Source organism: Elephas maximus, chromosome 11 (genome assembly GCF_024166365.1).
Source record: "Elephas maximus indicus isolate mEleMax1 chromosome 11, mEleMax1 primary haplotype, whole genome shotgun sequence".
Taxonomy (NCBI): Eukaryota; Metazoa; Chordata; class Mammalia; order Proboscidea; family Elephantidae; genus Elephas; species Elephas maximus.
The window spans coordinates 8,898,291-8,925,034 of NC_064829.1; the positions used below are offsets into that span (position 1 = coordinate 8,898,291).

At 41.9% G+C, this 26,744-nt stretch overlaps 1 protein-coding gene across 5 annotated transcripts in view; it reads left to right on the top strand.

The window, feature by feature from the left end:
• Positions 1 to 2,664: 2,664 nt before the first annotated feature.
• The window catches only part of PTPN2 (protein tyrosine phosphatase non-receptor type 2), a 126,442-nt gene continuing 102,362 nt past the window's right edge, over positions 2,665 to 26,744 (top strand). For 2 of the 5 annotated variants that reach the window (XM_049899905.1, XM_049899904.1), the window contains exon 1: positions 2,771 to 2,965. Coding sequence is in view for 3 of the 5 variants with exons in the window: in XM_049899904.1 (XP_049755861.1) it covers positions 2,897 to 2,965 (69 nt within the window). In the remaining 2 variants the exon portion in view is untranslated. Of the gene's footprint in view, positions 2,744 to 2,770; positions 2,966 to 26,744 lie in introns of those variants that run through there. The other 3 variants (XM_049899907.1, XM_049899902.1, XM_049899903.1) reach the window with 3 other exon arrangements.

The window sequence follows — 26,744 nt, forward strand, 5'->3', positions numbered from 1 at the left end:
TGTTCTAGACTAGTGGTCCACAACCTGTGGGCTGCACAGTTCACAAGGGCCAAGGAGTAAGTTGACCACATTGCTAAAAATCTGAATGTACTATCCACCAAGCATTAGCTGTAAGATGAATAAATACCTCATGCTTTTCAAAAAATACAAATTCATTTAAAATATTACTAAATTCATAGTAGACTTTGGTCATTGTATATTTTCTCAAGTATGCAAAAACTATGTACGTAAAAGTATAGCTACTATCAAAAGGACTTTAAAAATTTTGTGGGCAAAAGGGGAACCTGATACTTAAAAATCTTGAGAACTACTGATCTTGACCTCATATAGGGCAAAAGTCTTTGTCTGAGGTCTTTAGAAATGGATACTAACAAAGCGATCGTCTGCTAAATGAAAGGTGGGTGATTCAAAACCACCAGCTGCTCTTTAGGAGAAAGATGTAACAGTCTGCTTCTGTAGAGATCTAAAGCCTTGGAAACCCTATGGGGTCTCTAGAAGTCAGAATCGACTTGATGGCAGTGGGTTTAAATGCAGGCAAGCTAGGAACTTGTTGGGTTGAAAGTCATATGACAGAGAGAACAAACCATATTTTATATACACAATACCCAGAAGCAAGTTACTCTTTTATAAAAAGTTTCTTTTATCCCTGAGTTTTAGCCTTATGTAAATATTCTTTTAGCACCATAGCTCTTGAAGAGCATTAAAATGCATAAAAATCATCTGGTGAGCTTCGTTTCAAAGCCTCATTCCCAGAAATTCAGATTCCTTAGGTTTGGGTAGGGCCTGTGATTTTGCATGTCTATCAAACAGAAAATGATGCTCCTGTGAGGACCACTGCACTAGATTTTAGCTGCACTTCAGCAAAATAGGAAAAAATGAGGATGACAATTGACCTACTAAGGGATGGGAAATATCTGGTGGCAAGAACTGCTGCTTTGAGATCAAGATGCCCCTCTTCTCAGTGGAATACCCCCACCATTACCGACGTTGGAGGGTCTCAGTGGATTTTATTAAGTGGACAAACTTTCTTTGGTAGAAGAGTGGATATTTTCAGGTTGGAAAGCAATCTGCTGAGCTAGTCCCTTTGGGAAGTACTTGATACCAACAATTTTAGGGTATTCTGGGAGAATCTGCGCCTTTATTCTAAATAATTAGTTTCAATGACAATAGTTTCAGGAACCAGGACAATTAGAGACTGTGCGGTTTTTTGTTTTTTTTTTTGAAGGGAACTCTATGTATTCCCAAATTAAACAATGTAGGTAGAAAACGCTGGTTGATTGCTTAATTTTCTATCACTCAGTCGCTGTGGAGCGGACTCCGACTCACGGCAACTCCGTGTGTGTTAGAGTAGAAGAGTGTTCCATAAGATTTTCCAGAAGTAAAAAAAAAAATTTTTTTTTTTTTTTAATTTCCAGGCCTTTGTTCAGGTAGCCTCTGGGTAACAGTGGCTCTGGGTAGCAGTTCCAACTCATAGCAAGGCCATAGAGTTTCCTAGGCTATAATCTTTTCTGGAGCTCATCTCCAAATTTTTCTTTTGGCGTGGCTGCCTGGGCTCGAACCGTCAATATTTCAGTTAGCGGCCAAATTGCTTAACCATCGGGCCACCAGGGAATCTTTAATTTTCTATTATTTACTGGTACTATATTCTGTTGGAACTCTGGTTGCACAGTGGTTAAGCACTGGGCTGCTACCAAAAGGTCAGCAGTTCTAATCCACCAGCCACTCCTTGGAAACCCTATGTGGGCAGATCTACTCTGTCCTATAGGGTCGCTAGAAATCAAAATCGACTTGACGGCAACGGGGACGTGACTTAAGGGCACTTTCGTACCTCAAGTATTTTAATCCTCTCAGACTTTGCTGGTCAAAACGAACTTTCTGTGATGATAGAATTGTTCTATATGTACGCCCTGCAATACAGTCCAGTAGAAAACGTGGCTACTGAACACTTGAAATGTGCTACTGCGACTGAGAAATTCATAATTCCATTTAATTATTTCAATATTGAACAGCACAGGTAAAATTTTTCTAAGCGTTCACATTTCTTATGACCATGATATAATAAGCATCCTCAATATGAGGAGCATATGAGTTCACTAACAACTATCGTAACGTGAAACAAGAGGATTTCCGTAATTAGCAAGTTTGTTGGACAAAAAAGGATTCTTTTCTTTTCACAGGCAATTTTTAAGTTGTGGGATGTTTTCTAAACAAGATGTATTCTCCCAAACTCCAGGAGAGGTTGCCCCTCCTTTTGCTATAGGGATTTTTTTGGCATAAAAAGCCGCAGGCGCAGAAGAGCTGCCGTCGGGGCGGGCGGGGGGAGAGGGATAGGCTCTTTTCTCCAGAAGGCTGAAAAATATGCTCCAAAGATGGAGCACATCCGACCTACCTGGATGATATTTAAAATAAACTGAAATACTGCATTATTAAAAAAACTGCAATTAAGGAGAAAAAGAGCATCGGGACGGAGAAAACAAGACGGTCCGGACGACTTCGGAGGGGACCTCCTGGGGCCCGACCCAAGCCAGTTGCCCTTGCGGGTGCCCACGCCCCACCCCCGGCCGTCCGCGCAGCCCGAGGGCGGGGCCCCTCAGGCCGAGCTTCCCGGCACTGTCGCCAGGCGGGGGGAGGGGCTCGGGCCCGCCCTCCGCACCTGCGCGCCCACCAGATGCACCGCCTGCCCGCACCGCCCAGCCGTGCGGCCTCCAGCGGCGCGTCGGCACGCTGACGTCCTACGCGCCAGGTACTTTCCCCACAGCCAGCGGTGGGAGGGGGCGGGGAGGGCGGCCACGCGCCGCGCATGCGCCCGCGGGGCGTCTCGGGTTCCCCGGATCCGCGCGGGGCATGAGCCTCTCCGCGGCCAGCGGCTTCCTTCGCGTCCGTGGCTCCCGCCGCCATGTCCGTCACTGTCCAGCGGGAGTTTGACGAGCTGGATGCTCGGAATTGTTGGCAGCAGCTGTACCTGGTGAGTCGCAGGGGCTAACACGGCGGCTGGCCTCCCAGCCTCCTCTGCCCCGAGGAACACGGACTCGAGCTCGCCCGGCTCCCTCCGCCGCCTCCCCGCCTCTTCCCTCCGCAGGCGGAAGTGGCAGGGCCGCTCGGCGGGCGGGCGGACGCCGACGGGCCGGGCTGGGGGCGCGCCGGTCGGGCGCAGAAGCTTGCTTCTTCCCCTTTTGGAAAGAAAAAAAAAAAAAAAAGGCTTTAAGTGGGGATACTCCTCGCCAGCGCAGAGTGAGCTCTGGAGGTTGGTGCCACAGCGTCGCCTCGTGGTGGCGCGGGTGGGCCCTCTGCGTTCGCGGGCACGGGGCTCCCGCTCGCCGCCCCGCCCCGGGCTGCTGCCGGCGGGGGTGTCTGGGCCGGGGGTCCTCGGGGTGCCCGGTCCCCGTCTCGGAAGGCGGGGAGCGGTTGGCGGTGTGTGAATCGCGGTGGCCTCGTCGTGGCGGGGCCTAAACCTTCGCGGCGGCGAGAGCTTCGGGGTCAGCACTTCGACGGTTCTCAGTCCGGGGTCGTCCACAGAGAGCCTTCCTGGAACGGACATGGGGTTCGGTTGTGTTGTGAAATGATGAAGGAGTATCGTTCCCTGTGTGCTTTCCCGAATCGAGATAAACTTTACACGCAGTAAAATGCACAGATCTTATGTGTACAGTTCAGGGAGTTTCACAAATTTATACACCCGTGCAAGCATCACTCAAATCGAGATAAAGAACATTTTTTGACCCCGGAAGGTACCACATCACCTTCTCCCACGTCCCGTAAACCACCTCTGTTCCACAGAAGCATCTTGCCTGTTCTGGGACTCTTACTAATGGGATCGTACGGTATGAGTTCTTTTGTGACTGGCTTCCTTTTTCTTTAAATTTTATTGTGCTTTAGGTGAAAGTTTATAGAGCAAATTAATTTCACATTTGATAGTTTGTACATAAAGTGTTCCGTAACATTGGTTTGAGACCCCTCAGTGTGTCAGCACTCTCCCCATTTCTGCCTAGGTTCTGCCTTTCCTTTCCTGTGGATTTTCTACCCTTTCCTGTATTCTTATCTGTGCTTTTGGGCAAATGTTGTTCTTTTGATCTATAGTCACTCTAAGGAACACATTCCTCTCAGCTGTTACGGTTTATTTTATAGGCCTGTCTGTTGTTTGGCTGAAAGATGGTCTCTGGGAATGCCTTCATTTCCAGGTCAGAAGGGCCATAGACTCAGGGGTTCCTTCAGTCAGTCAGGCCAGTAAGTCTGGTCTTTTTTGTGAATTTGAGTTTTTGTTCTACATTTTTTTCCTGCTCTTTTGTGATCCCAGTGACTAGCTTCTTTAGTCAACTAGAATATGTTTTAATTCAAACAAAACTTTTTATTTAACATTTATTTGATTGCCTGCTCCTTACTGTTAATTCCCAAGATTGGATTGAGCGGTTAGTTAAATGCTGCCAGATTTGTTTTGTGTATAGTAAAAAAAGCCATTGCTGCTGAGTCGATTCCAACTTATAGTGACCCTATAGGACAGAGTAGAACTGCCCCATAGAGTTTCCAAGGAGCGCTTGGTGGATTCAAACTGCCGACCTTTTGGTTAGCAGCTGTAGCACTTAACCACTACACCATCAGGGTTTCTGCTGTGTACAGTAAAAGGGGGAAAAAAGGGCTCTCCTGTATATCTGGAGGATCTTAGTTTTTTTTTCTCCATTTTCCTTTAATTGGATGACAGTAAAAAATGTTTCCTTTGTCGTTATGTTCAGAATGTATACCATTTTGTTCTGGAACACGTTAGCAGGCAGAGTCTTAAATAGTCTTAATCACATCAGTACAGTGTATGTTAGAATAGGGCACTAACTTTTAAAGAGTGCTGGTTAGGACTGTTCCAATCGCGATAAGTCTTAAATGCAAGTTGTAGTAGGACTCTTTATGTGAGAGCCTGGCAGCTGTTCCTCAGTTATAGTTGGTTTAACAGAGGAGAGGCTGCTGTCTTCAAGATGCAATTGATATATCAAAATACCGACCTGAAAAGAGAAAGATCAGTGGTGCAACTTAATTCAGCTTTCTATCTTGCTAAAGCAGCTTGATTTTTTTTTTTTTGTCATTATTATCCTCGAGAATTCAATAAAAACTGATCTCAGTTGTCCGAAAAATGTACGTACTTAGATCCACTGAAAATTTCGCATCAGGTTTCAAAGAGCTCAGGAAACAGTTTCATGGGGTCATGGCTAGTCATCTTTTGGTTTAGTGAGTTGGTCAGCATTCTTCTACTTTTCATAATGAAAGAACCAGAGCGTTAGCTTTGTCAGTAGGAATCATGCCGTGCATGCTGGTGTTACAGTACAAGTAGGTCACAAAACAAGAATGTAATGGAAAGCAAGCCTGGGAAGAGTTGGCTAAGGGTGTTTTCCACAGGACTTTGAACCTGGTTCCTTCGAAACCCCTGCTGAGAATTTGCATCTCTAACAACTTCCCAGGCCATGAAAATGCTGCTGATGAGGGGCGGTTCAGAGAATCGCTGGTAGAGTGGTGGTTCTCAAAATTTATTGTACACGAGAATCACCTGGAAAAAAAAAAATGTTAAACTGTAGAATCTGATTCAGTATATCTGGGGTGGAAACCCTGGTGGTGTAGTTGTTAAGTGCTACAGCTGCCAACCGAGGGGTCGGCAGTTTGAATGCGCAAGGCGCTCCTTTGAAACTCTACAGGGCAGTTCTACTCTGTCCTGTAGGGTCGCTATGAGTTGGAATCGACTCGAGGTTACTGGGTTTGGGGGTGGAAATGCAAATTCTCATCAGGGAATGAACCAGTTGAAGCCCTGCTCCCAAAGCACCCTGTGTGAGTACCTCGGAGTCCTATATGCCCCAAAAAGCAGTGCGGGGGGGCTCTGGCAAAGCTTCCTGGGGGAGGGAGAACCTTACTTGAGTCTTCAAGGACAGATTGGCCAGGTGATGAGGACAAGGGTGTGGGAGGGAATGTTCCAGAGAAGGAAGAAATGTGCACAAAGGCTTGCATAGAATGCCAGGAAACTACCAACAGTTTGGCGCGGTTCAGAGTCTGGTGTGGAAGAAATGAGGCTGATGACTAAAGAGTCAATCCACTTGACAGCAACTGTGTTTTTGTAGAACAGACTATAAAGCATTTGAAGTACGTAGTAGGGACTCACAAAGGGATTTTAAGCACGGAAGTGCCATGATCATATTTACTGTTCAGCAAGATCGTTCTGACTTGTGTGGGTTGGTTGTGGCTAACTGTAGGCAGTTTGCCCAGGGAGGAGTCTGCTGGGGTAAACCTGTAGAGAAATGATGAGCTTTTGAACTAAGTCAGTGGCAGAAGGGATGGAAGGGAGCTACAGATTTCAAATGTTAAGGAGTACATGTGTTTGGTTTTGAAATTGTTCAATTCAGTTTGAGGTACCTATGAGAAATTGAAATGGAAATAGTTTAATATATAAATTTGGAGTTCAGGAGAGAGGTTTAGCTGTAAATATATGATTTTGGAAAATAGAAACTTTTACACAGGTGGTAAAAGACTTATAGGCTATCACCTAGGGAAAATATAAGAGGGTTTGGAAATGCTCGGTGCCAAGGGCAGCATCTTGACAGACAACAGCATTTACAGGGGTAGGTAGAGAAAGAAGAGCTTGTGGAAAAAGACTGGAGCGTAATAGCCTAGAAATGGGGAAAAATTGGTGGAGGTGGTGCAGAGGAAGCTGATGGTCAGCAGGGCTGCATGCTGTAGATAGAACAAAAAAGTCAAGACTTTTTTAAAAGGTCTATTGGATTTAGCAGCTAACTAGCAGATCAACAGATGACTTAAAGAGAATAATTTCATTGGAGTGCAGAAGTCAGGGGGCCTGGATTGAGAAGGTGGGAGGAAGTGCAAACAAGCAAGCTTGGACAGCTCTTTTTAAGAAGCCCAACTTTGAGGGAAAAGAGTAGGGAAAGGTAGCTAAAATGAAGCATGGTCATGTGACTTCTCTACTTTAAAACTTTAATGGTTCCCCCCAGCTCATAATGTAAAATTCAGACCTTTCTTGTTGTTCACAAGGGCAAATCTTGTCTCTCTAGCTTCATTTCCCATACCTCTTTCGTCCCTCTTTTCTGCAGTGTTTCTGTTCCTTGAAATGTGCCTTTGAAATGTAATTCCCTTTGCCTTGGCACAGCTTTTCCCCCTTTCTCTCCCCGTTGACTTAACTACCTGGTACTTGTCCTTGAGGAGTCCTGGGTGGTGCAAACAATTAACGTGCTTGGTTGCTAACCAAAAGGTTGGAGGTTTGAGTCCACCTGGAGGTGCCTCAGAAGAAAGACCTGGTGAACTACTTTTGAAAAATCAGTCATTGTAAACCGTATGGAGGTCAGTTCTACTCTGACGCTCATGGGGTTGCCATGAGTTGGAATGGAAAACGCAGCTGTTTACTCATCCTTGAAGTCTCACTTCCTCAGGGGTGCATTCCTGACCCACCCGTGTGGGTAGAATCCATCCTGTGCCTCCGTTGAGTCAGACTTCCCCTTTCATAGCAGTGACTGGGTATAATGTAGCAGCAGGTCAACACAATTTGCGTTGAGCATACATACCTCTGTTGAAACTTAACGCTGCTTTGAGTAGGAAAAGTGTTTGAGTTTTCTGCTTTGTTATCACAACAATGGGTGATATATGACAATGTTTGAGAAGAGTTATACTTTTTTTGGCAGTGTTAATGATGCTAGAAAAAGAAAGGTTTTACTCTTGAGCAAAAACGACATATAACCAAAAGCTGGAGGAGCTTAGAGATTTGAGGACTTTTACTTTACATACCTTATTGTTGAAATTCTTGCAGGAAAAAATCTATTGAGTCTGAAACAATCAGGGCTCTTACTTCTTTTACTTGTTTTGTACAGTTGCATTTATAACATGGCTTTTGATAACAGGAATTGTACTAACGGTAATCAGGAAAGTATTACTGGGTTGGGAGCAGAACAGACTGTTAGCGTCTTTCTCGTTTACCACCAGAGCTCAGTGAAGGTGGTGCCAATGCCTTACACAGTACTAGGCACTTAGTAAGCACTTAATAAATATTTGGAAACCCTGGTGGAGTGGTGGTTAAGTGCTACGGCTGCTAACCAAAGGGTTGGCAGTTTGAATCTGTCAGGCGCTCCTTGGAAACACTGTGGGGGCAGTTCTGCTCTGTCCTAGAGGGTCGCTATGAGTCGGAATCGACTCGACGGCACTAGGTTTGGCTTGGTTCAGTAAATACTTGTTGAAGTGAAATTGCTGAAGTCAGTTTTAGCCTGATTGACAGATAACATCAGTGTAGTCTGAGGTTATTTCTGGCTTTTTGAGAAATGTTTATTGATGGCCTTTTGACCTTTCCTTTGGCCACTGCTGATTGCTGTCTGAATTAGGCTGGGGCATGAGAAGGGCACAGAAAAGGAATGGAGTTTTGTGAGCCTATCAGGGAAGGTACCACAACTGTGGGAAAAACTGCAATGGAATAATTTTCTTGTAAGTGGTGGCTCAGAAAGAATTTGGTTGATTAATCTTGATTGGTCGTTTTTCTTTATGAGACATTTGTAGTGCACATATTGTCAGTAAGAGCGATTTTTCTGTTTGTGGGTCAGCTTATTTTTAAAAGTAGGCTAACAAGTGACCTCTTTTCTTCTAGTACTTAGAGTGGAGCAACCGGGTAGGCTGGGTTAATCAAAGCTGTCTTATTCCAAAATACCTCCCAAGCAGTGTCTACTATTTACATATTCTCTGACGTATTGTCTAATCTTATTGTTCAGTGCTTTTACATGGTTGCCTTATCAGATTCCTTGAATTTCCTTGAAAATTTCCTGCTTTCTCATATCTTGATGTCTCTGCACGTGTTGGATGTATCCTGCACCTACCTTATCTGTCTGAGAACTATCTTCAAGACTAGCCTTGAGTCCCTTTGGAGATACGGAATCACCTTGCAAAAGCTATTTGGCCTTTGTTCTTGTTTTTTTTTAAGCCAGACCACACCTGAGGCTAATGAATAGGGGCTGACCAGACCAAGAGGGACCAGCTGGCAGCCCATTGTTGACTACACTTCAGGAGGCATGATGTAATCTATCATGGCCCTATAGGGAGTCCAGTAAGAGCCAGGAGCCCTAAGGCGCAGATGAGCTATCTGGTTGGGGACCATGCATGAAAGAAAGTAGTGTGTCTGTCTTTGAAGCTTCATGCTGGGACCTCTCCCAGACCTTACCCTGGGCATCTCTTAGTTTGTATCCTTTTTGGTTATGATAAATTCTGTGAGTTGTTCCAGTGAGTTGACAAGGTATCTGTTGTCTGCCTATTAGACAGTCTGAAAGGAGGTGTCTTTTTAACTTGCAAGCTCTGACCTGGCTCTAGGTGTTTAGGGTTGAAGACAGAGTGCTACTTGGTGGCTAGCCATAAGAATGGAGAAGTGGGAAGGTGAGGGCTGGATCCATCCCTACATTTTGGGAATTGGGTTCATGTGCTGATTCTTACCATGAAGTTAGTGACAAAGGTGCGGTTTACTTACGCCTTTGCCCTTTACTTAGCGTATCCCCTTAAGCAAAGTTATATGCAACTTCCTTTATGCTTCATTAGCCTTCCATTTTATTTTATTAGATTATGAATCACATTGTTTTATAACTGTCTATTTACTTGTCTACCTAGCTTCTTGAGGGTTACCTCATTTTTCCTTGTTTCTCTAGCACCTGCCTATGGGGCTTGAAACACGTTAGATACTCAGTAAGTAGATGCCAAACAAAGACATACTGCTCCCCCTTTGTCGTAGTTTTTTAGTGCCGCTGTAGCAGAAATATCACCAGTGGGTGATTTTTTTAATTTTGTTGATACTGTATACAGCAAAACCTACTCCCATTCCACAGTTAATGAGCAGTGACATTGGTTACGTTCTTCACATTGTGTCAACATTCTTGTTATTTCTGTTCTAGTAGTTCCACTTCCATTTACTTAATTTCCCAGCTCCCCAACCTTCTCATTTATGCTTTAAAATAACTGTTGTCCCTTTGGTCTTACATAGTTTTTTTTTTTTTTTTTTTAATTAAGGAAATGCAGTACTCAAGGGTGATAGTCTTTACTGTTTGGGTTAAAGTGTTACTGAGTTTAAAGGTGACTTCAGGGGATAGTTTCAATTCAAGGTTTGAAGAGCAGCTCGGTCCTTTACTCTCAGGGCCTCATCTAGCCTCAATAGGTCCAATAAGTCTGGGTCCTTTAAGAATTTGAAGTTCTGTTCTGCATTTTCTTCCCTTTTTATCAGGATGCAGCTGTCGATTTCCTGATCAGAACACTGTAGCTGGGCACCGTTTAGTTCTTCTGTTTTCAAGGTGGAGGAGGCAGTGGTCCCTGTAGACAGTTTGTCTTGTAGTCCAGTTCACTCTCTGATTCTTGTGTTTTCTTCTTTTGTTGCAGACAAATAAACACCAATAGTTGCATCTTAGATTGCTGCTGGTAAGCTTTTAGGACCCCAGATACTACTCAACATCCTGGGAGATAACGATAAACTTCAAGAACTATGTTATGCCAGTTGACTAGATTGTCACAAGTGAGTGGTTTCAGAGAACAGAAATTAATTTTTCTCACAGTGTAGGAGGCCGAAAATCTGAATTCAGGGCACTGGCTGTAAAGGGAGGTTCTCTCTGTCATCCCTGGGGGAAGATCGCTTTTAGTTCCTATACACTGGCGTTCCTTGATTCCTTGGTAATCTCCACGTGGCATGTATGTTCCCCTCTATACTTGCTTGCTTCTGTGCCTAATCTGCTCTTTTTATATCGTAAAAGTGGTTAGGTTTAAGACACACCTGTTAAGGATTGAATTGTGTCCCCCTCCTTCAAAATATGTGTTGTAAATTCTGGCTCATATGGTGGATATTGATGAAGGAAGCAGCAAAAGAAGATGGAAGGAATATACAGAGTCACTGTACCAAAAGAATTGGTCGATTTCCAGCCATTTCAGGAGGTAGCTTATGATCAAGAACTGATGGTACCGCAGGAAGAGGTCCAAGCTGCACTGAAGGCATTGGCAAAAAACAAGGCTCCAGGAATTGACAGAATACCAATTGAGATGTTTCAGTAAATGGATGTAGCACTGGAGGCGCTCACTTGTCTATGCCAAGAAATTTGGAAAAGAGCTACCTGGTCCACCTACTGGAAGAGATCCATATTTGTACCCATTACAAGGAGCTCCAACAGATTGCAGAAATTATTGAACAGTATCATTAATATCACACACAAGTAAAGTGTGAAGATCATTCAAAAGCAGTTACGGCAGTGCATCGACAGGAAACTACCAGAAATTCAAGCTGGATTCAGAAGAGGATATGGAACGATGTCATCTGATGTCAGATGGATCCTGGCTGAAAGCAGAGAATACCAGAAAGATGTTTACCTGTATTTTATTGACTGCGCAAAGGCATTTGACTGTGTGGATCATAACAAATAATGGATAACATTGTGAAGAATGGGAACTCTAGAACACTTAATTGTGTTCATGAGGAACTTGTACTTCACCAAGGGGTAGTCGTTTGAACAGAACAAGGGGATGTTGAATGGTTTAAAGTCAGAAAAGGTGTGCGTCAGGGTTATATCCTTTCACCGTAGTTATTCAATATGTATGATGAGCAAATAACCCGAGAAGCTGGACTGTATCAGGATTAGAGGAAGACTCATCAACAACCTGCATTATGCAGTTGACACAATCTTCCTTGTTGAAAGTGAAGAGGACTTGAAGCACTTACTGATGAAGATCAAAGACCACAGCCTTGACTGCACCTCAACACAAAGAAAGCAGAAATCCGCACAGTTGGACCAATAAGCAACGTCATGGTAAACAGAGAAAAGATTGACGTTGTCAAGGATTTTATTTTACCTGGATCCACAATCAATGTCCGTGGAATCAGGAGTCAGGAAATCAAATAACGCATCACATTGGGCAAATCTGCTGCAAAAAGATCTCTTTAAAGTGTTCAAAAGCAAAGATGTCAGTTTAAGGACTAAGATGTGCCTGACTCAAGCAGTGATTTTTCATTCGCCTCATATGCATATGAAAGCTGGACAGCGGATAAGGAAGAACAAAGAAGAATTGATCCCTTTGAATCACGGTGTTGATGAAGAATATTGAATATACCATGGACTGCCAAAAGAATGAACAAATCTGTTTTGGAAGAAGTACAGCAGAATGCTCATTAGAAGCAAGGATGGCGAGACTTTGTCTCACGTACTTTGGACATGTTATCAGGAGGGACCAGTCCCTGGAGAAGGACATCATGTTTGGTAAAGTAGAGGATCAGGTAAAAAGAGGAGGACCCTCAATGAGATGGATTGACAACAGTGGCTGCAACAGTGGGCTCAGACATAGTAACGGCTGTAAGGATGGCACAGGACCAGACAATGTTTCCTTACATAGGGTCGCTGTGAGTCAGAATTGACTCTGTGGCACCTAACAACAACACTAGTGGTTATGATCCCATTTGGGAATGGATTTTCTTTGTTAATGAGACAGTATTAGTGTAAGTGTATCTTAAGTCAGTCTCTTTTGAGATATAAAAGAGCAGATGAAACAAGAAAGCATAGATGAGGAAAGGTAGATGCCTTGTCACCTGGGATCTTCAAGGAACCAAGAAACAACCTGAAAAGAGACAAGGACTTTCCCCCGGGGTCAGCAGAGAGAGAAAGCCTTCCTCTAGAGGCCCTTTCCCTAAATTTGGACTTCTAGCCTCCCCGGAGAAAATAAATCTGTTTGTTAAGTCGCAGACCTGTGGTGTTTCTATTACAGCAGCACTAGACAACTAAGACAATATCCTGTACAGATATGGCCTCACTAACATAACAAAGAAAATCCTATTCCCAAGTGGGATTATAGCCATAGGCATGGGGGGGGGGGTTAGGATTTATGACATACTTTTGTGGGGGGGGACACAATTTAACCATAACACTTTTGAAACATAGACACCTTGTTTTATTCCAACCCCTTCATTTACAGGTGAGGACACACCGGTCCAGCACAAGGTTATGACTTAGTGTAAGGTTACAATATGTTTTAGTGACACAGCAGGGACCCAGATCCAGTCCTTTTGAGTCTCATTTCAGAGTTGTCCTGAGTTGCTTCTTATGATCTACTTGAGATTAATGTTACTGAAGGAATCATTTTAATTTTGAGGGAGAGGAGGAAGTAGAGTATGTTGTAATAGGAAGAGTCATTTTGAGACTTGAGGCCTTTAAAAAATATCATGGATCAATGGGTCAGACTTGAAAGGCAAATTCAAAACTCTTTAAAAAACTATGTGCTAAATTGTGTGCATGTGTGAGTGTGCATGTGTGTGTGTACGGGTATTTTTCTAGGTGATTCCATGGCTTTTATCAGATTCTTAAATGGATCTGCCTGTGATTCCTCAGGTAGGGACCACTGCTTTAAAGGAAAACAGTCTTGGGAAGGGTGCCACAATAGAGAATATATAATTAAAAGTCATATTGTTTTTTGACATATGTTCTGTAGATCACTGAGACCCATAATTATGGAAATCTAGGTAGTCGCTATTGCCCCCCAGGCTTTTTACGTTGCTCCTGTTAGTTTCTTGATTTTAACTAGAATCTCCAACAGCTCTTCTTGGCTTCTCCCAGAATGTTATTATCCATATATACCCCACTGCCGTTGAGTCGATTCTGACTCATAGTGACCCTATAGGACAGAATAGAACTGCCCCATAGAGTTTCCAAGGAGCGCCTGGCGGATTCGAACCGCCAACCTTTTGGTTAGCAGCCATAGCACTTAACCACTACGCCACAAGGGTTTCTGTTATTATCCATAGAATTCCTTATTCCCAGTTAAAGAGTCTACAGCTGTTTGGTTCTTTTGCTTGATTTCTCTGTTGTCTTGCTCTCCTCACTTTGCTCCCCCTTCTTTCCTCCTTTTGGCCTCAAAATAGTCTGGGTAAGCCAGAGATGTGGTCTAGATAAACAGAATTAAAGTGAACATGGACATGCTCATTCTGACATAAACATGCTGGTAGCTGCCATTGTGTTGGCCCCAGCTCCTGGCCACCCCGTGCAGAATGGGACAGAACATCGCCCCTTCCTGTGCCCCCCATGATGGCTGCGATCAGACCGTCGTGATCCATAAGGTTGTCACTGGCGGATTTAAGTGGTAGGCCACCAGGGCTCTCTTCCTTCAGACCGTCGTGATCCATAAGGCTGTCACTGGCGGATTTAGGTGGTAGGCCACCAGGGCTCTCTTCCTTCAGACTGTCGTGATCCATAAGGCTGTCACTGGCGGATTTAGGTAGTAGGCCACCAGGGCTTTCTTCCTAGTCTTCCTTAGTCTGGAGTCTCCTGTGAAACCTGTTGATTTCTTTTTCCTCCTAGAAATTCTTATTTCCATTATGTGTGATAGTTCCACTTAATGCTCCACTAAACTCATGATTTCTTGTAAGTAAAATGTTAAGAACAGACCATATTTAAACCAACTAGTAAATTAAAACTTTTGATAATATCATCCATTATTTTGGAAAGCGGTGATTCAGTGATTAGCTATAGGTCAAATCCTGAAGTAATTTAACATATAAAATTTAAAAACAGTGTTTGATAACTGCGGTCAGCAGGCTAAGTTTAAATGCTGTAAATTCTGATTCTACTGTTCTGAGTAGATTGCTACACTCTCTTGTTACATTTTTAATTCTGTCCTATAGGGTTATTGTCTGAAACAGCTATTAAAAATGAATGTAATGGGATTTTTAATGAATTTAGACATAAAAAAATTATATATGGTTTAGTAGTGGTAATGGTTCAGGAAGTTGTTTTAATTTAACGGTGAAATCTTTGCTTTTAAAGATCATAGACACTTTCAGATACTTGTAAGAGGAAACCTGTAGATGAGAGAAATGCTCACATATAAGAAATTCTCCAAAATTTAGCATGTGATTTCAGGGGGTTCCTAGTCCCTCTGACATCCCTGAGTGGCACAAAGGCTTAAGTGCTTAGCTGCTAACCAGAAGTTTGGCAGTTGGTACCTATCCAGAGGCACCTTGGAAGGGGGGGGAACCAAACAAGCTGCTGTCGAGTGGATTCTTACTTAAAGTGACGCTATAGGACAGAGTAGGACTGCCCCATGGGGTTTCCAAGGTGTGGCTGGTGGATTCAAACTGCTAACCTTTAGGTTAACAGGCATAGCTCTTAACTATTGTGAAGGCTTGGCGGTCTGCTTTTGAAAAATCAGCCACGGAGGGGCGGAGCCAAATGGCGGACTAGGCAGACGCTACCTCGGATCCCCCTTACAAAAAAGACACGGAAAAACAAGTGAATCGATCACATACATAACAATCTACGAACCCTGAACAACAAACACAGATTTAGAGATGGAGAACGAACTAATACGGGGAAGCAGTGATTGTTTCCAGAGCCTGGAGCCAGTGTACCAGTCAGGTACGGCACAAGCACAGAGAGCTGCTCCACCCCCCTGAACTAACCCCGGGAGGGGGACCAGCCGGTTCCACGGGCGGCGTGGGACGCAGCCGGTAGGAGAAATCCCCGGGAGGCAGTGACTGGTCTTGGAGCAGAAAGAGCAGCGTCCGAGCCGGGGAACCGTCCCGCAGGGATTTGGACTGGACGCAGGTACGGCATGAACACGGAGAGTTGCTTCACCCCCCTGAACTAACCCCAGGAAGGGGACCAGCCGGGTCGCGCGGGCGGCGAGGGACGCAGCCGGTAGGAGAAGTCCCTGGGAGGCAGCGACTGGTATTGGAGCAGGGAGAACAGCGTCCCAGCCGGGACACTCGGTCACGGCACAAGCACGGGGAGCTGCTCCACCCATCTGAACTAACCCCGGGAGGAGGCCCAACTGGTTCTCGGGGGCGGCACGGCCACGCGGCTGGAGGGAAGAGAAGTCCCCGGGAGGCAGCGACTGATTTTGGAGTCAAGAGTGCACCGTCCCAGTAGGGGAGCCTTGACGCTGGGCGTGGGGCTGGAAGCGGAGGATCTGACTGTGACTCCAGCGGGCCAGACCCCCCGGGGGCAATCTCCACACAGCCAGCACACATAGGCGACGCGCCCCACAGGAATCTCAGATATAATGGTCATTCCAAGCAAGACAAGCAACTCTGGCTATATTCTGAGGTGCTACTCTTCTATCTCTCTGTTCCCTCCCCACCCTCCCCAGGCGGCTTCATTAACATCTGAATAGCCTGAGCCAGAGGGACAACTCTGATAGGGATCTGACTGCAGTTTTTTTTTAGCGGATTTTCTGGAAAAACTAGTTTCCCAGTGATGGCTCGGAGACAACAATCCATATCAAACCACTTAAAGAAGCAGACCATGACAGCTTCTCCAACCCCCCAAACAAAAGAATCAAAATCTTTCCCAAATGAAGATACAATCTTGGAATTATCAGGTACAGAATATAAAAAACTAATTTACAGAATGCTTAATGATATCACAAATGAAATTAGGATAACTGCAGAAAAAGCCAAGGAACACACTGATAAAACTGTTGAAGAACTCAAAAAGATTATTCAAGAACATACTGGAAAAATTAATAAGTTGCAAGAATCCATAGAGAGACAACATGTAGAAATCCAAAAGATTAACAATAACAATTAGACAACGCACTAGGAAGTCAGAGGAGTAGACTCGAGCAATTAGAATGCAGACTGGGACATCTGGAGGACCAGGGAATCAACACCAACATAGCTGAAAAAAAAATCAGATAAAAGAATTAAAAAAAATGAAGAAACTCTAAGAATTACGTGGGACTCTATCAAGAAGGATAACCTGCGGGTGATTGGAGTCCCAGAACAGGGAGGGGGGACAGAAAACACAGAGAAAATAGTTGAAGAACTCCTGACAGAAAACTTCCCTGACATCATGAAAGACGAAAGGATATCTATCCAAGATGCTCATCGAACCCCATTTAAGATTGATACAAAAAGAAAAACACCAAGACATATTGTCATCAAACTCACCAAAACCAAAGATAAACAGAAAATTTTAAAAGCAGCCAGGGAGAAAAGAAAGGTTTCCTTCAAGGGAGAATCAATAAGAATAAGTTCAGACTACTCAGCAGAAACCATGGAGGCAAGAAGGGAATGGGACGACATATACAGAACACTGAAGGAGAAAAACTGCCAGCCAAGGATCATATATCCAGCAAAATTTTCTCTGAAATATGGAGGCAAAATTAAGATATTTACAGACAAACACAAGTTTAGAGAATTTGCAAAAACCAAACCAAAGCTACAAGAAATACTAAAGGATATTGTTTGGTCAGAGAACCAATAATATCAGATATCAGCACAACACAAGGTCACAAAACAGAACGTCCTGATATCAGCTCAAATAGGGAAATCACAAAAACAAACAAATGAAGATTAATTAAAAAAAAAAATACACATAACAGGGAATCATGGAAGTCAATAGGTAAAAGATCACAATAATCAAAAAGAGGGACTAAATACAGGAGGCAATGAACTGCCATATGGAGAGTGATACAAGGCGATATAGAACAATACAAGTTAGATTTTTACTTAGAAAAATAGGGGTAAATAATAAGGTAACCACAAAAAGGTTTAACAACTCTATAATTCAAGATAAAAACCAAGAAAAACGTAATGACTCAACTAACATAAAGTCAAGCACTATGAAAATGAGGATCTCACAATTTACTAAGAAAAACGCCTCAACACAAAAAAGTATGTGGAAAAAATCAGCCACGGAAAACTATGGAGCACTGTTCTACTCTGGCACACACAGGGTCCCCGTGAGTCAAAAACTACTTGATGGCAACTGGTGGTTTTTTTTTTTTAATAGGCCCTCTAAAGACTTTTCTTCTCATCTCATTTTGAGTCGTGCCACATCATCAAATGAAGGTCCCGAAAGCTTGACTCCACCCATGTCATTAAGGTTGACTCTACTTTGAGAAGGCAGCTGTTCCCAAGTTGTATTTTGAGTGCTTTCCAACCTGATCTTCTGGCACTAAATCAGACAGTGTACTGCTGCTATTCATAAGGTTTTCACTGACCAATATTTTCAGAAGTAGACTGCCGGGTCCTTCTTCTTAGTCTTAGTCTGGAAGCTTCTCTGAAACCTTTCCAGCAAGGGTGACTGTGCTAGTATTTAAAATACTGGTGGCAGAGCTTCCAGTATCAACAGTAGCGGCAAACTGAGAGAAACAAGTGCAAACATCCATTAATAATTGGAACATGGAATGTCTGAAGTGTGAATTTAGGAGAATTGGAAGTAGTCAGAAATAAAATGGAACACATAAAGAACAATTTTCTAGGTATTAGCGAATAGTTGGTATTGGACTGGTATTGGCCATTTCGAATCAGGCAGTCGTATTGTCTACTCTGCTGAGAATGACAGATTGAACAAGGATGGCATTGCAGTCATTGTCAAAAAGAACTTTTCAAGACCTATCCTGGAGTACAGTGCCGTCAGTGATAGGGTAGTATCCATACATTTAAGAGGAATACAGTTAATACGGCTGTTATTCAAATTTACACAGTAAGGCCAAAGATGAAACTGAAGATTTTTGCCAACTTCTGCAGTCTGAAACTGATCAAACATGAAATCAATATGCATTTATAGTTACTTGTGATTGGAATATGACAGTTGGAAACCAAGAAGGATTGGTAGTTGGAAATTATGACTTTGGCGATAGAAACGACGATGGAGGTCATATGATAGAATTTTACGAGACCAATGCCAGCTTTATTGAAAATACCTTTTTTCAGCCATATGAGTGGTGACTATACACGTGGACCTCACCAGATGGAGTACACAGGAATCAAATAGACTACATCTGTGGAAAGAAGTAATGGAAAAGCTCAATATCATCAGTCAGAACAAGACCAGAGGCTGCCTGTAGAACAGACCATCAATTGCTCATATGCGTGTAGAAGTTGAAGAAAATTAGAACAGTTCCACAAGAACCAAAAACACGCTCTTGAGTATATCCCACCTGAATTTAGAGACCACCTCAAGAATAGATTTGATGATTTGAACTCTAATGATCAAAGACCAGCTGAGTTGTAGAATGACATGAAGGACGTCACACAAGAAGAAAGCAAGAGGTCATTACAAAGACAGGAAAGAAAGAAAGAAAGAGAAGACCAAAATGGATGTCAGGAGAGACTCTGAAACTTGTTCTTGAACGTAGAGTAGCTAAAGTGAAAGGAAGAAATGATGAAGTAAAAGCTGAACAGAAGATTTCAAAGGGCGGCCCAAGAAAGCAGAATAAAGTGTTATGAAGAAATGTGCAAAGACCTGGAGATAGAAAACCAAAAGGGAAAAAACACGCTTGACATTTCTCAACCTGAAAGAACTTAAGAAAATTCAGTCGAGTTGCAGTGCTAAAGGATTCTATAGGGAAAATATTAAACGATGCAGGAAGCATCAGAAGAAGCTGGAAGGAATATACAGAGTCACTACACCAAAAAGAACTGGTCAGCGTTCAACCGTTTCAGGATGTGACCAAGAACCGATGGTACTGAAGGAGGAGGTCCACGCTGCACTGAAGGCATTGGCAAAAAACGAGGCTCCAGGAATTGAAGAGATATCAATTGAAATGTTTCAACAAACAGGTGCAGTGCTGGAGGTGCTCACTTACCTATGCTAAAAAATTTGGAAGACAGCTACCTGGCCAACTGACTGGAAGAGATCCGTTATTTGTACCCAATCCAAAGACAGGTGATCCAATGGAATGTGGAAATCGTCAAACAATATCATTAATGTCACATCCAAGTAAAGTTTCGCTGAACATCATTCAGAGCAGTTGCAACAGTACATTGATAGGGAGCTGCCAGAAATTCAAGCCAGATTCAGGAGAGGATGTGAAGCTACAGATACCATTGCTGATGTCAGATGGATCCTGGCTGGAAGTGGAGAATACCAGAAAGATGTTTACCTGTGTTTTATTGACTATGCAAAAGCATTTGATTGTGTGGATCATAACAAATTATGGATAAGATTGTGAAGGATGGGAATTTCAGAACACTTAATTGTGCTCATGAGGAACCTGAGCATTGACCAGGAGGCAGTCTTTCAAACAGAACAAGAAGATACTGTGTGCTTAAAGTGGGGAAGGGTGTGCATTAGGGTTGTATCCTTTCACCATACTTAGTCTGTATGCTGAGCAGATAATCCGAGAAGCTGTACTGTATGAAGAGGAAGAGGCACTAGGATTAGAGTAAGATTCATTAACAACCTCTGACACACAGATGACACAACCTTGCTTGCTGAAAGTGGAAGAGTACTTGAAGCACTTATTGATGAGGATCAAAGACCACAGCCTTCGATATGTATTACACTTCAACATAAAGAAAACAGAAATCCTCACAACTGGACCAATAAGCAACGTCATGATAAATGGAGAAAAGATTGAAGTTGTCAAGGATTTCATTTTACTTGGATCCACAATCAACACCTATGGAAGCAACAGTAAAGCAAAGGACCCATTGCATCGGGCAGATCTGCAGAAGATCTCTTTAAAGTGTTAAAAGCAAAGATACCACTTTAAGGACTAAGGTTTGCTTGACCCAAGCCACAGTGTTTTCAGTCTCCTCATAGGCATGTAAAAGCTGGACGGTGAATAAGGAAGACTGGTCAAGAATTGATTTCTTTGAATTATGATGTTGGCGAACAATCTTGAATATACTATGCATTGCCAGAGGAAAGAACAAAACTGTCTTGGAAGAAGTACAGCTAGAATGCTCCGTAGAAGTGAGGATGGCGAGACTTCTTGTCACATACTTCGGACATGTTATCAGAAGGGACGAATCCCTGGAGAAGGACATCATGCTTGGTAAATTAGAGGGTGAGGTAACAGGAAGACCCTCGATGAGATGGCTTGACACAGTGGCTGCAGCAACGGCTCCAACGTGACAAGGATTGTGAGGGTGATGCTGGGCTGGCCAGTGTTCTGCTCTGTTGCACATAGGGTTAATTTGAGTCGGAACCAGCTCTGTGGTGCCTAACAACAACCAACTACAGGCTTTTGGGGTTGATGACTCCAGGTTAAGAACTGATGTAAGAAGTCATGATGGTGGTTTCAGACAAGATTCTTTTGTCTCTGGATTTCTGGTATCTTTTTTTTAATGGTTTTTGTTTTTCCTTATGCTCTTCTGATTCCTTTTAAACTGCGTTGGGTTTAATATGCTCTTTGTTCTATGAGATTCTTTTGGTTCACATCACTGGTCATTTTATTATAATGTTTCAAACTGTTTGCATCCTCTGAAGAAAATGTCATACTGAATCATTCTCTTTCTTCTTTCATTGCATTTGAACAGTTTAATAGCTCCTAGAGTTTGTACCACCTTGTTTGTAGTAAAGGACCTAGTACTCTTAGGTAATCTTAGAAATTTGCAGTTATTTCCATAACAGTAAAGTTGCAAAACATAGGCTCACATTTAGAATATTAAAGAATTTATTTTTTAACAATATACCTGTAACTTAATTTCCATCACTGTCAGGGTGAAATAGTAATTATGCTACAATAACAAAGTAAAATTTTTAGTTCTTAATACATGGCTTTGTTCAATATAGATACAGGAAGGTTTATGTTTTTGCACTGTAGGGTGTTCTGCCTTGGATTGTTAGGATAGGGCAGCAAATAAGACTTTAGAAAACCCAAAAAGGTTCATCTTCTATTAATTTTATATGAAAAAAAAAGGATTTTACAATAATCACAAATAGATAATGAGTTTCTAGTTATGGGAGAGCATACCTACGCTTTTTTTTTAATATACTTTATGTCACTAAGTAGAATCCTGAATTTTATAATGATAAGATTTCACTGTCTTATTAGTCAAATGTTTGTGCATATGCTCTGCGAAGATTCTGTAGAAGGACACAATGCTATATGAAGCTAGATATTTTGTATAATTAAAAACAAAACATTATTTTAGCATGTTTGTGCTTGATAGGGCCCTTAATATGCATATCACTGGCTGGGGAGACAAGATTCCTGCTGGCATCAGTTCCTTGCATCACACAGGAGGGAGAGCTCACTGAGGCTGCTAACACCAGGGAAGCCTGTGATGAGGAAGCTTCCAAGCTGGGCCTGAAGGCAGGCCAGTTGCGGTAGGGCCTTAAAAAGGGTGACAGCATTGGAAGTGGAGACTCAGGGAGTGATGTGACACTTTGACAAAAGAGTAATCGATAGAAATTGGTGACTGAAGATGTTTTTCTCTTCCTTATCCCTCATATCAAAAGGTGAATTTGAGTCTGAATGATTAGCAAGTGCAGATACCACTGACAGGCACATGGAAGTGTGGAGGGAGGAATTTGGGAGGGGATGGAGAATGAGCTTGGCTTTATGGATATTGAATTGGTGGCATTAGGACTTCCAGGTAGAACTATTCAGCAGGCAAGGGGGATCTAGAGCTTTGTAGAAAGGTTAAAACAGGAGATTTAGGCTGGGAATCAGTCATCTGCAAAGGAATGGTCAGACCCATGTATTTGAGGAAGAGAGTTTAATAAAAATAGGTAATCTTACTTGAGCTCTGTGTATCAGGTATGTGCTATATGCTTGACGTGGATTAACTAGGAGATGGCTACAGATGAGAAAACTGAAACTGAGCTTTTCCAGGTTAATACAGCAGTTAAGTTGCAGATCTAGACAGGAATCCAGGATTTCACTTCGTTAGCTGCCTAACTCATGGCACAAGGAACAAGATGCTGCCTGGTCCCCATGATGTTTAAGGATGGAACGGTTGTGATCCATAGGGTTTTTCATTGGGGGATTTTTGGAAGTAGATTGCCAGGCCTTTCTTCCCAGTCCTTCTCAGTCTGGAAGCTCCTCTGAAACGCGTTCAGCATCATAGCAACATGCAGCCCTCCACTGACAGATGGATAGTGACTGCACGTAAGGTGCCTTAGCCAGAACTGAACCTTGGTCTTCCAGTCATATGGACAGCCAGTTTCTTGTCTGTCTTCCCAGAGATGTTCTGATACTCGTGTGTCTGTTTCTCTGTATTCCACCAGCATGAAAAAAATGTTAGCATACTGTTTTACACCTTGCTTTTTTCACTTGTATACATAAGCGGAAAATATTTACTACTTAATATAGTAGATATAAGTAGAAATTTTTCCATATGTATCTCATGCGTCATCTCTAGTGGTCAGTAGATATTTCTCGTCTTTAGCTGTTAGAAACAATGCAACAATAACTGTCATAGTGACCTAGTGCTGCTATAACAGAAATATCTCAAGTGGGTGGCTTCAACAAACAAATTTATTTTCTTACAGTTCAGGAGGCTAGAAGTCCTAACTCAGGGTGCCAGCCCTAGGGGAAAGTGTTTTCTGTCTGTTGGCTCTGGAGAAAGTTCATTTTCTCTTGGAGCTTCTGCTCCTAGGAGATCTTCATGCGGCTTGGCGTCTTTCTTCCCCCATCTCTGCTTCTTGCTTGTCCTAATCTGTTCTTTTTATATCTTGTAAGAGATTGACTCAAAACACAGCCTTCACTGTCCTGCCTCATTAACCTGACAAAGACATCCCATTCCCAAATGGGATTATAACCACAGGCGTAGAGGTTAGGATTTACAACACATATTTTTAAGGACACTATTCAGTCCATAACAATGGTCTTCCAAAAAGTTGTACCAACGTACATTGCCATCAAGTGTGTAAGAGTGCCTTTTACCTTTACCTTTATCCACCCAGCTGTATTACCAAACTTTTTGATCTTTTGAAAAATGGTTCTATTGTAGTTATAATTTGTAATTCTCTTGTGAATGAAGGTGAGCATCTTTTCTTATTTTTAAGAGCCATTTGTATGTCCTTTCTCTTTTTGATCTGTCAAGTATTAAGGAAGTTAAGCCCTTTGTCATATCTTGCAAATGTTTTTCAGTTTATCTAGACTTTTGTGACATGGTATAAAAAGGCCTTTTCTGTTTTGTGATTATAAAAAAATTTTCTCTTATAGTATTTTATCTTTTTTTTTTTTTTTTTAAATGTTTAAACCCTGGATTGACCAAGACTTTATTTTGGTATAAAGAGTGAGGTGGACAGCCAATTATTTTTTTTAAATTGTGGTAAAAAATATGACATAAAATGTGCCGTTTAATTAAATTGTATGCTTGAAAAATGTTGGATTGGTAAATGTGTTATCTGTATTTTTACAACAATAAAAAAGGTCAAAAATTTGGCATTTAAAAATTTTTTATTGTGGTAAAATATGTATAACAAAAAATTTGCCTTTTTTACCATTTTTAAGTGTATTATTCACTGGCATTAATTACTTTCACCATGTGGTGCAGCCATCACCCCTGTATATTTCAAAAGGTTTTCATCACCGCAAACCAGAAACTTGATGCCTTTCAAGCAATAACTTCCCATTCTTCCCCTGCCCGCACCTCTGGTAGCCACTAATAAACTTGTTATCTCTATGTATTTGCCAATTGTAGTTATTTCATGTAAGTGGAATCATAATATCTATCCTTCTGTCTTTAGGTTATTTCACTTAAGATAATGTTTTAAAAGTTCATATATATGTTTGCATGTATCATTATTTCATTTCTCTTTACAGCTGAATAATATTTCATTGTAAGTGCCACATTTTGTTTATCCGTTCATCTCTTTGTGGACGCTTGGGTTGTTCATGTGTGAGTCAGCATTGGTGTACAAGTATCTGTCCTTGCTTTCAGATCTTTTGGGTATATGCCTATGAGTAGAATTGGGGGGGCCATATGGTAATTTTGTGTTAAATTTTTTGAGGAATTACTAAACTGTTGTCCACAGTGGCTACACCATTTTATATTCCCATCAGTTGTGTATGCACAAGAGTTCCAGTTTCTCCACATTCTCACCAACACTTGCTATTTTTCATTTTTCTGGTAATAACCATCCAAGTGGGTGTGAAGTGGTATCTCATTGTGGTTTTGATTTGCCTTTTTCTAACGACTAATGTCTTTGAGGAAACCCTGGTGGCATAGTGGTTAAGTGCTATGGCTGCTAACCAAAAGGTCGGCAGTTTGAATCCTCCGGGAGCTCCTTGGAAACTCTATGGGGCAGTTCTACTCTGTCCTATAGGGTCACTGTGAGTCAGAATTGACTCAACGGCAATGGGTTTGGTTTTTTCTGGTTTATTGGCCGTATATATCTTCAGAAAAATTTCTGTTCAGGTCCTTTGCCCATTTTTTTAATTGGATGATTTGTCTTTTCGTTGTTCAGTTGTAGAAGGTTTTATAGATATATTCTGGATATTAAACACTTATGAGATACATGGTTCCCAAATATTTTCTTCTTTCTGTAGGTTGTGTCTTTACTTTCTTGATCAAGTCCTTTGGTGTACAAAAGTTTTTAATTTTAATAAAATCTAATTTTTTTTTTTTTTGGTTCCTTGAGCTCTTGGTGTCATATCTAAGAATCTGTTGTCAAAAACAAGGTCCTAAAGTTTTACCCGTATATTTTCTTCTAAGAGTTTTATGGTTTTCGTTCTTGTATTTAGGTCATTGGTCCATTTGAGTTAATTTTCATATGTGATGTGAGGTATGGGTCCAACTTCATGCTTTTGCATGTGGAGATAACATTTGTCCCAGAACTGTTTGTTGAAGAGACTAGTCTGTGGTCATTGAATGGACTTGGCACCTTGTTGAATGAATATTAACTGGCCATAGATTTAAGGGGCTGTTTCTGGACTTAAATTATTTTCTATATGTCTATGTCTTTATATCAGTTACCACAGTGTTTTGAATACTGTAGCTTTATAGTATGTTTTGAAATTCAGAACTATAAGTCCTCCTATTTCGTTGCCCATTTTCAAATTGCTTTTGGATATTCAGGGCTCCTTGCAATTTCCTATGAGTTTGATTATTGGCGTTTCCATGTCTACAAAGAAGAGTGTTGGTATTTTGATATCTGTAGATTGGGTAGTATTGTCATCTTAATATTAAGTCTTCTAATTCGTGAATACAGGGTATCTTTCTATTTTAGGTTTTGTTGGATTTCTTCCAGCAGTGTATTGTAGTTTTCAGTGTACCAGTTTTATGCCTCCTTGGTTAAATTTATTCCTAGGTATTTTATTCTTTTTGATGGCATTGTGAATAGGATTGCTGTCTTGATTTCCTTTTTGGATTATTCATTGCCAGTGTATAGAAATACAACTGATTTTTGTATTCTGAAATTTTGCTGAATGGATTTTTCAGCTCTAGTAATTCTCTGTGGGTTCTTTAGAGTTTCCTACGTACACCGTCATCTCATCTGAGAGTAGAGATAATTTTATTTTTTCCTTCCCAATTTGATTGCCTTTTCCTTCTTTCTTCTGCCAGATGGGTCCAGCTAAGAACTTCCAGTACTATGTTGAATAGAAGTGATAATCTCACAGACATCCTTATCTTCTTTCTGTCTTATTAATTAATTTCTACGTGGTTAAGTGACACTACTTACCGAAGATTCCATCCCCTTCTCTCTCATTTAAAATACTATCTTTAATTTACATAATTCCTGTGTGTGTATTGGGTGAATGAAACATGCATAATCTCCATCTGTTCATCCTCATCTTACACATTTCCCTCCTTTTTCAGTTATTCATTCTTTCACTCATTTGTTTTTTTTTTGTGTGTGTGTTCTTTCACATCTTTATGCCTTTGCACAGCTGTTTTGGCTGCTTTGTTCTTCTACCTAATTGTTTACATGGCATACTCCTACTCAGCCTTTATGTTCACGCACTATCCTCTTCACTCCCTGTCTTAGTTATCTAGTGCTTCTGTAACAGAAATACCACAGGTGAATGGCTTTAAGAAAGAGAGGTTTATTTCCTCACAGTAGAGTAGGCTAAAAGTCTAAATGCAGAGTGTCAGCTTC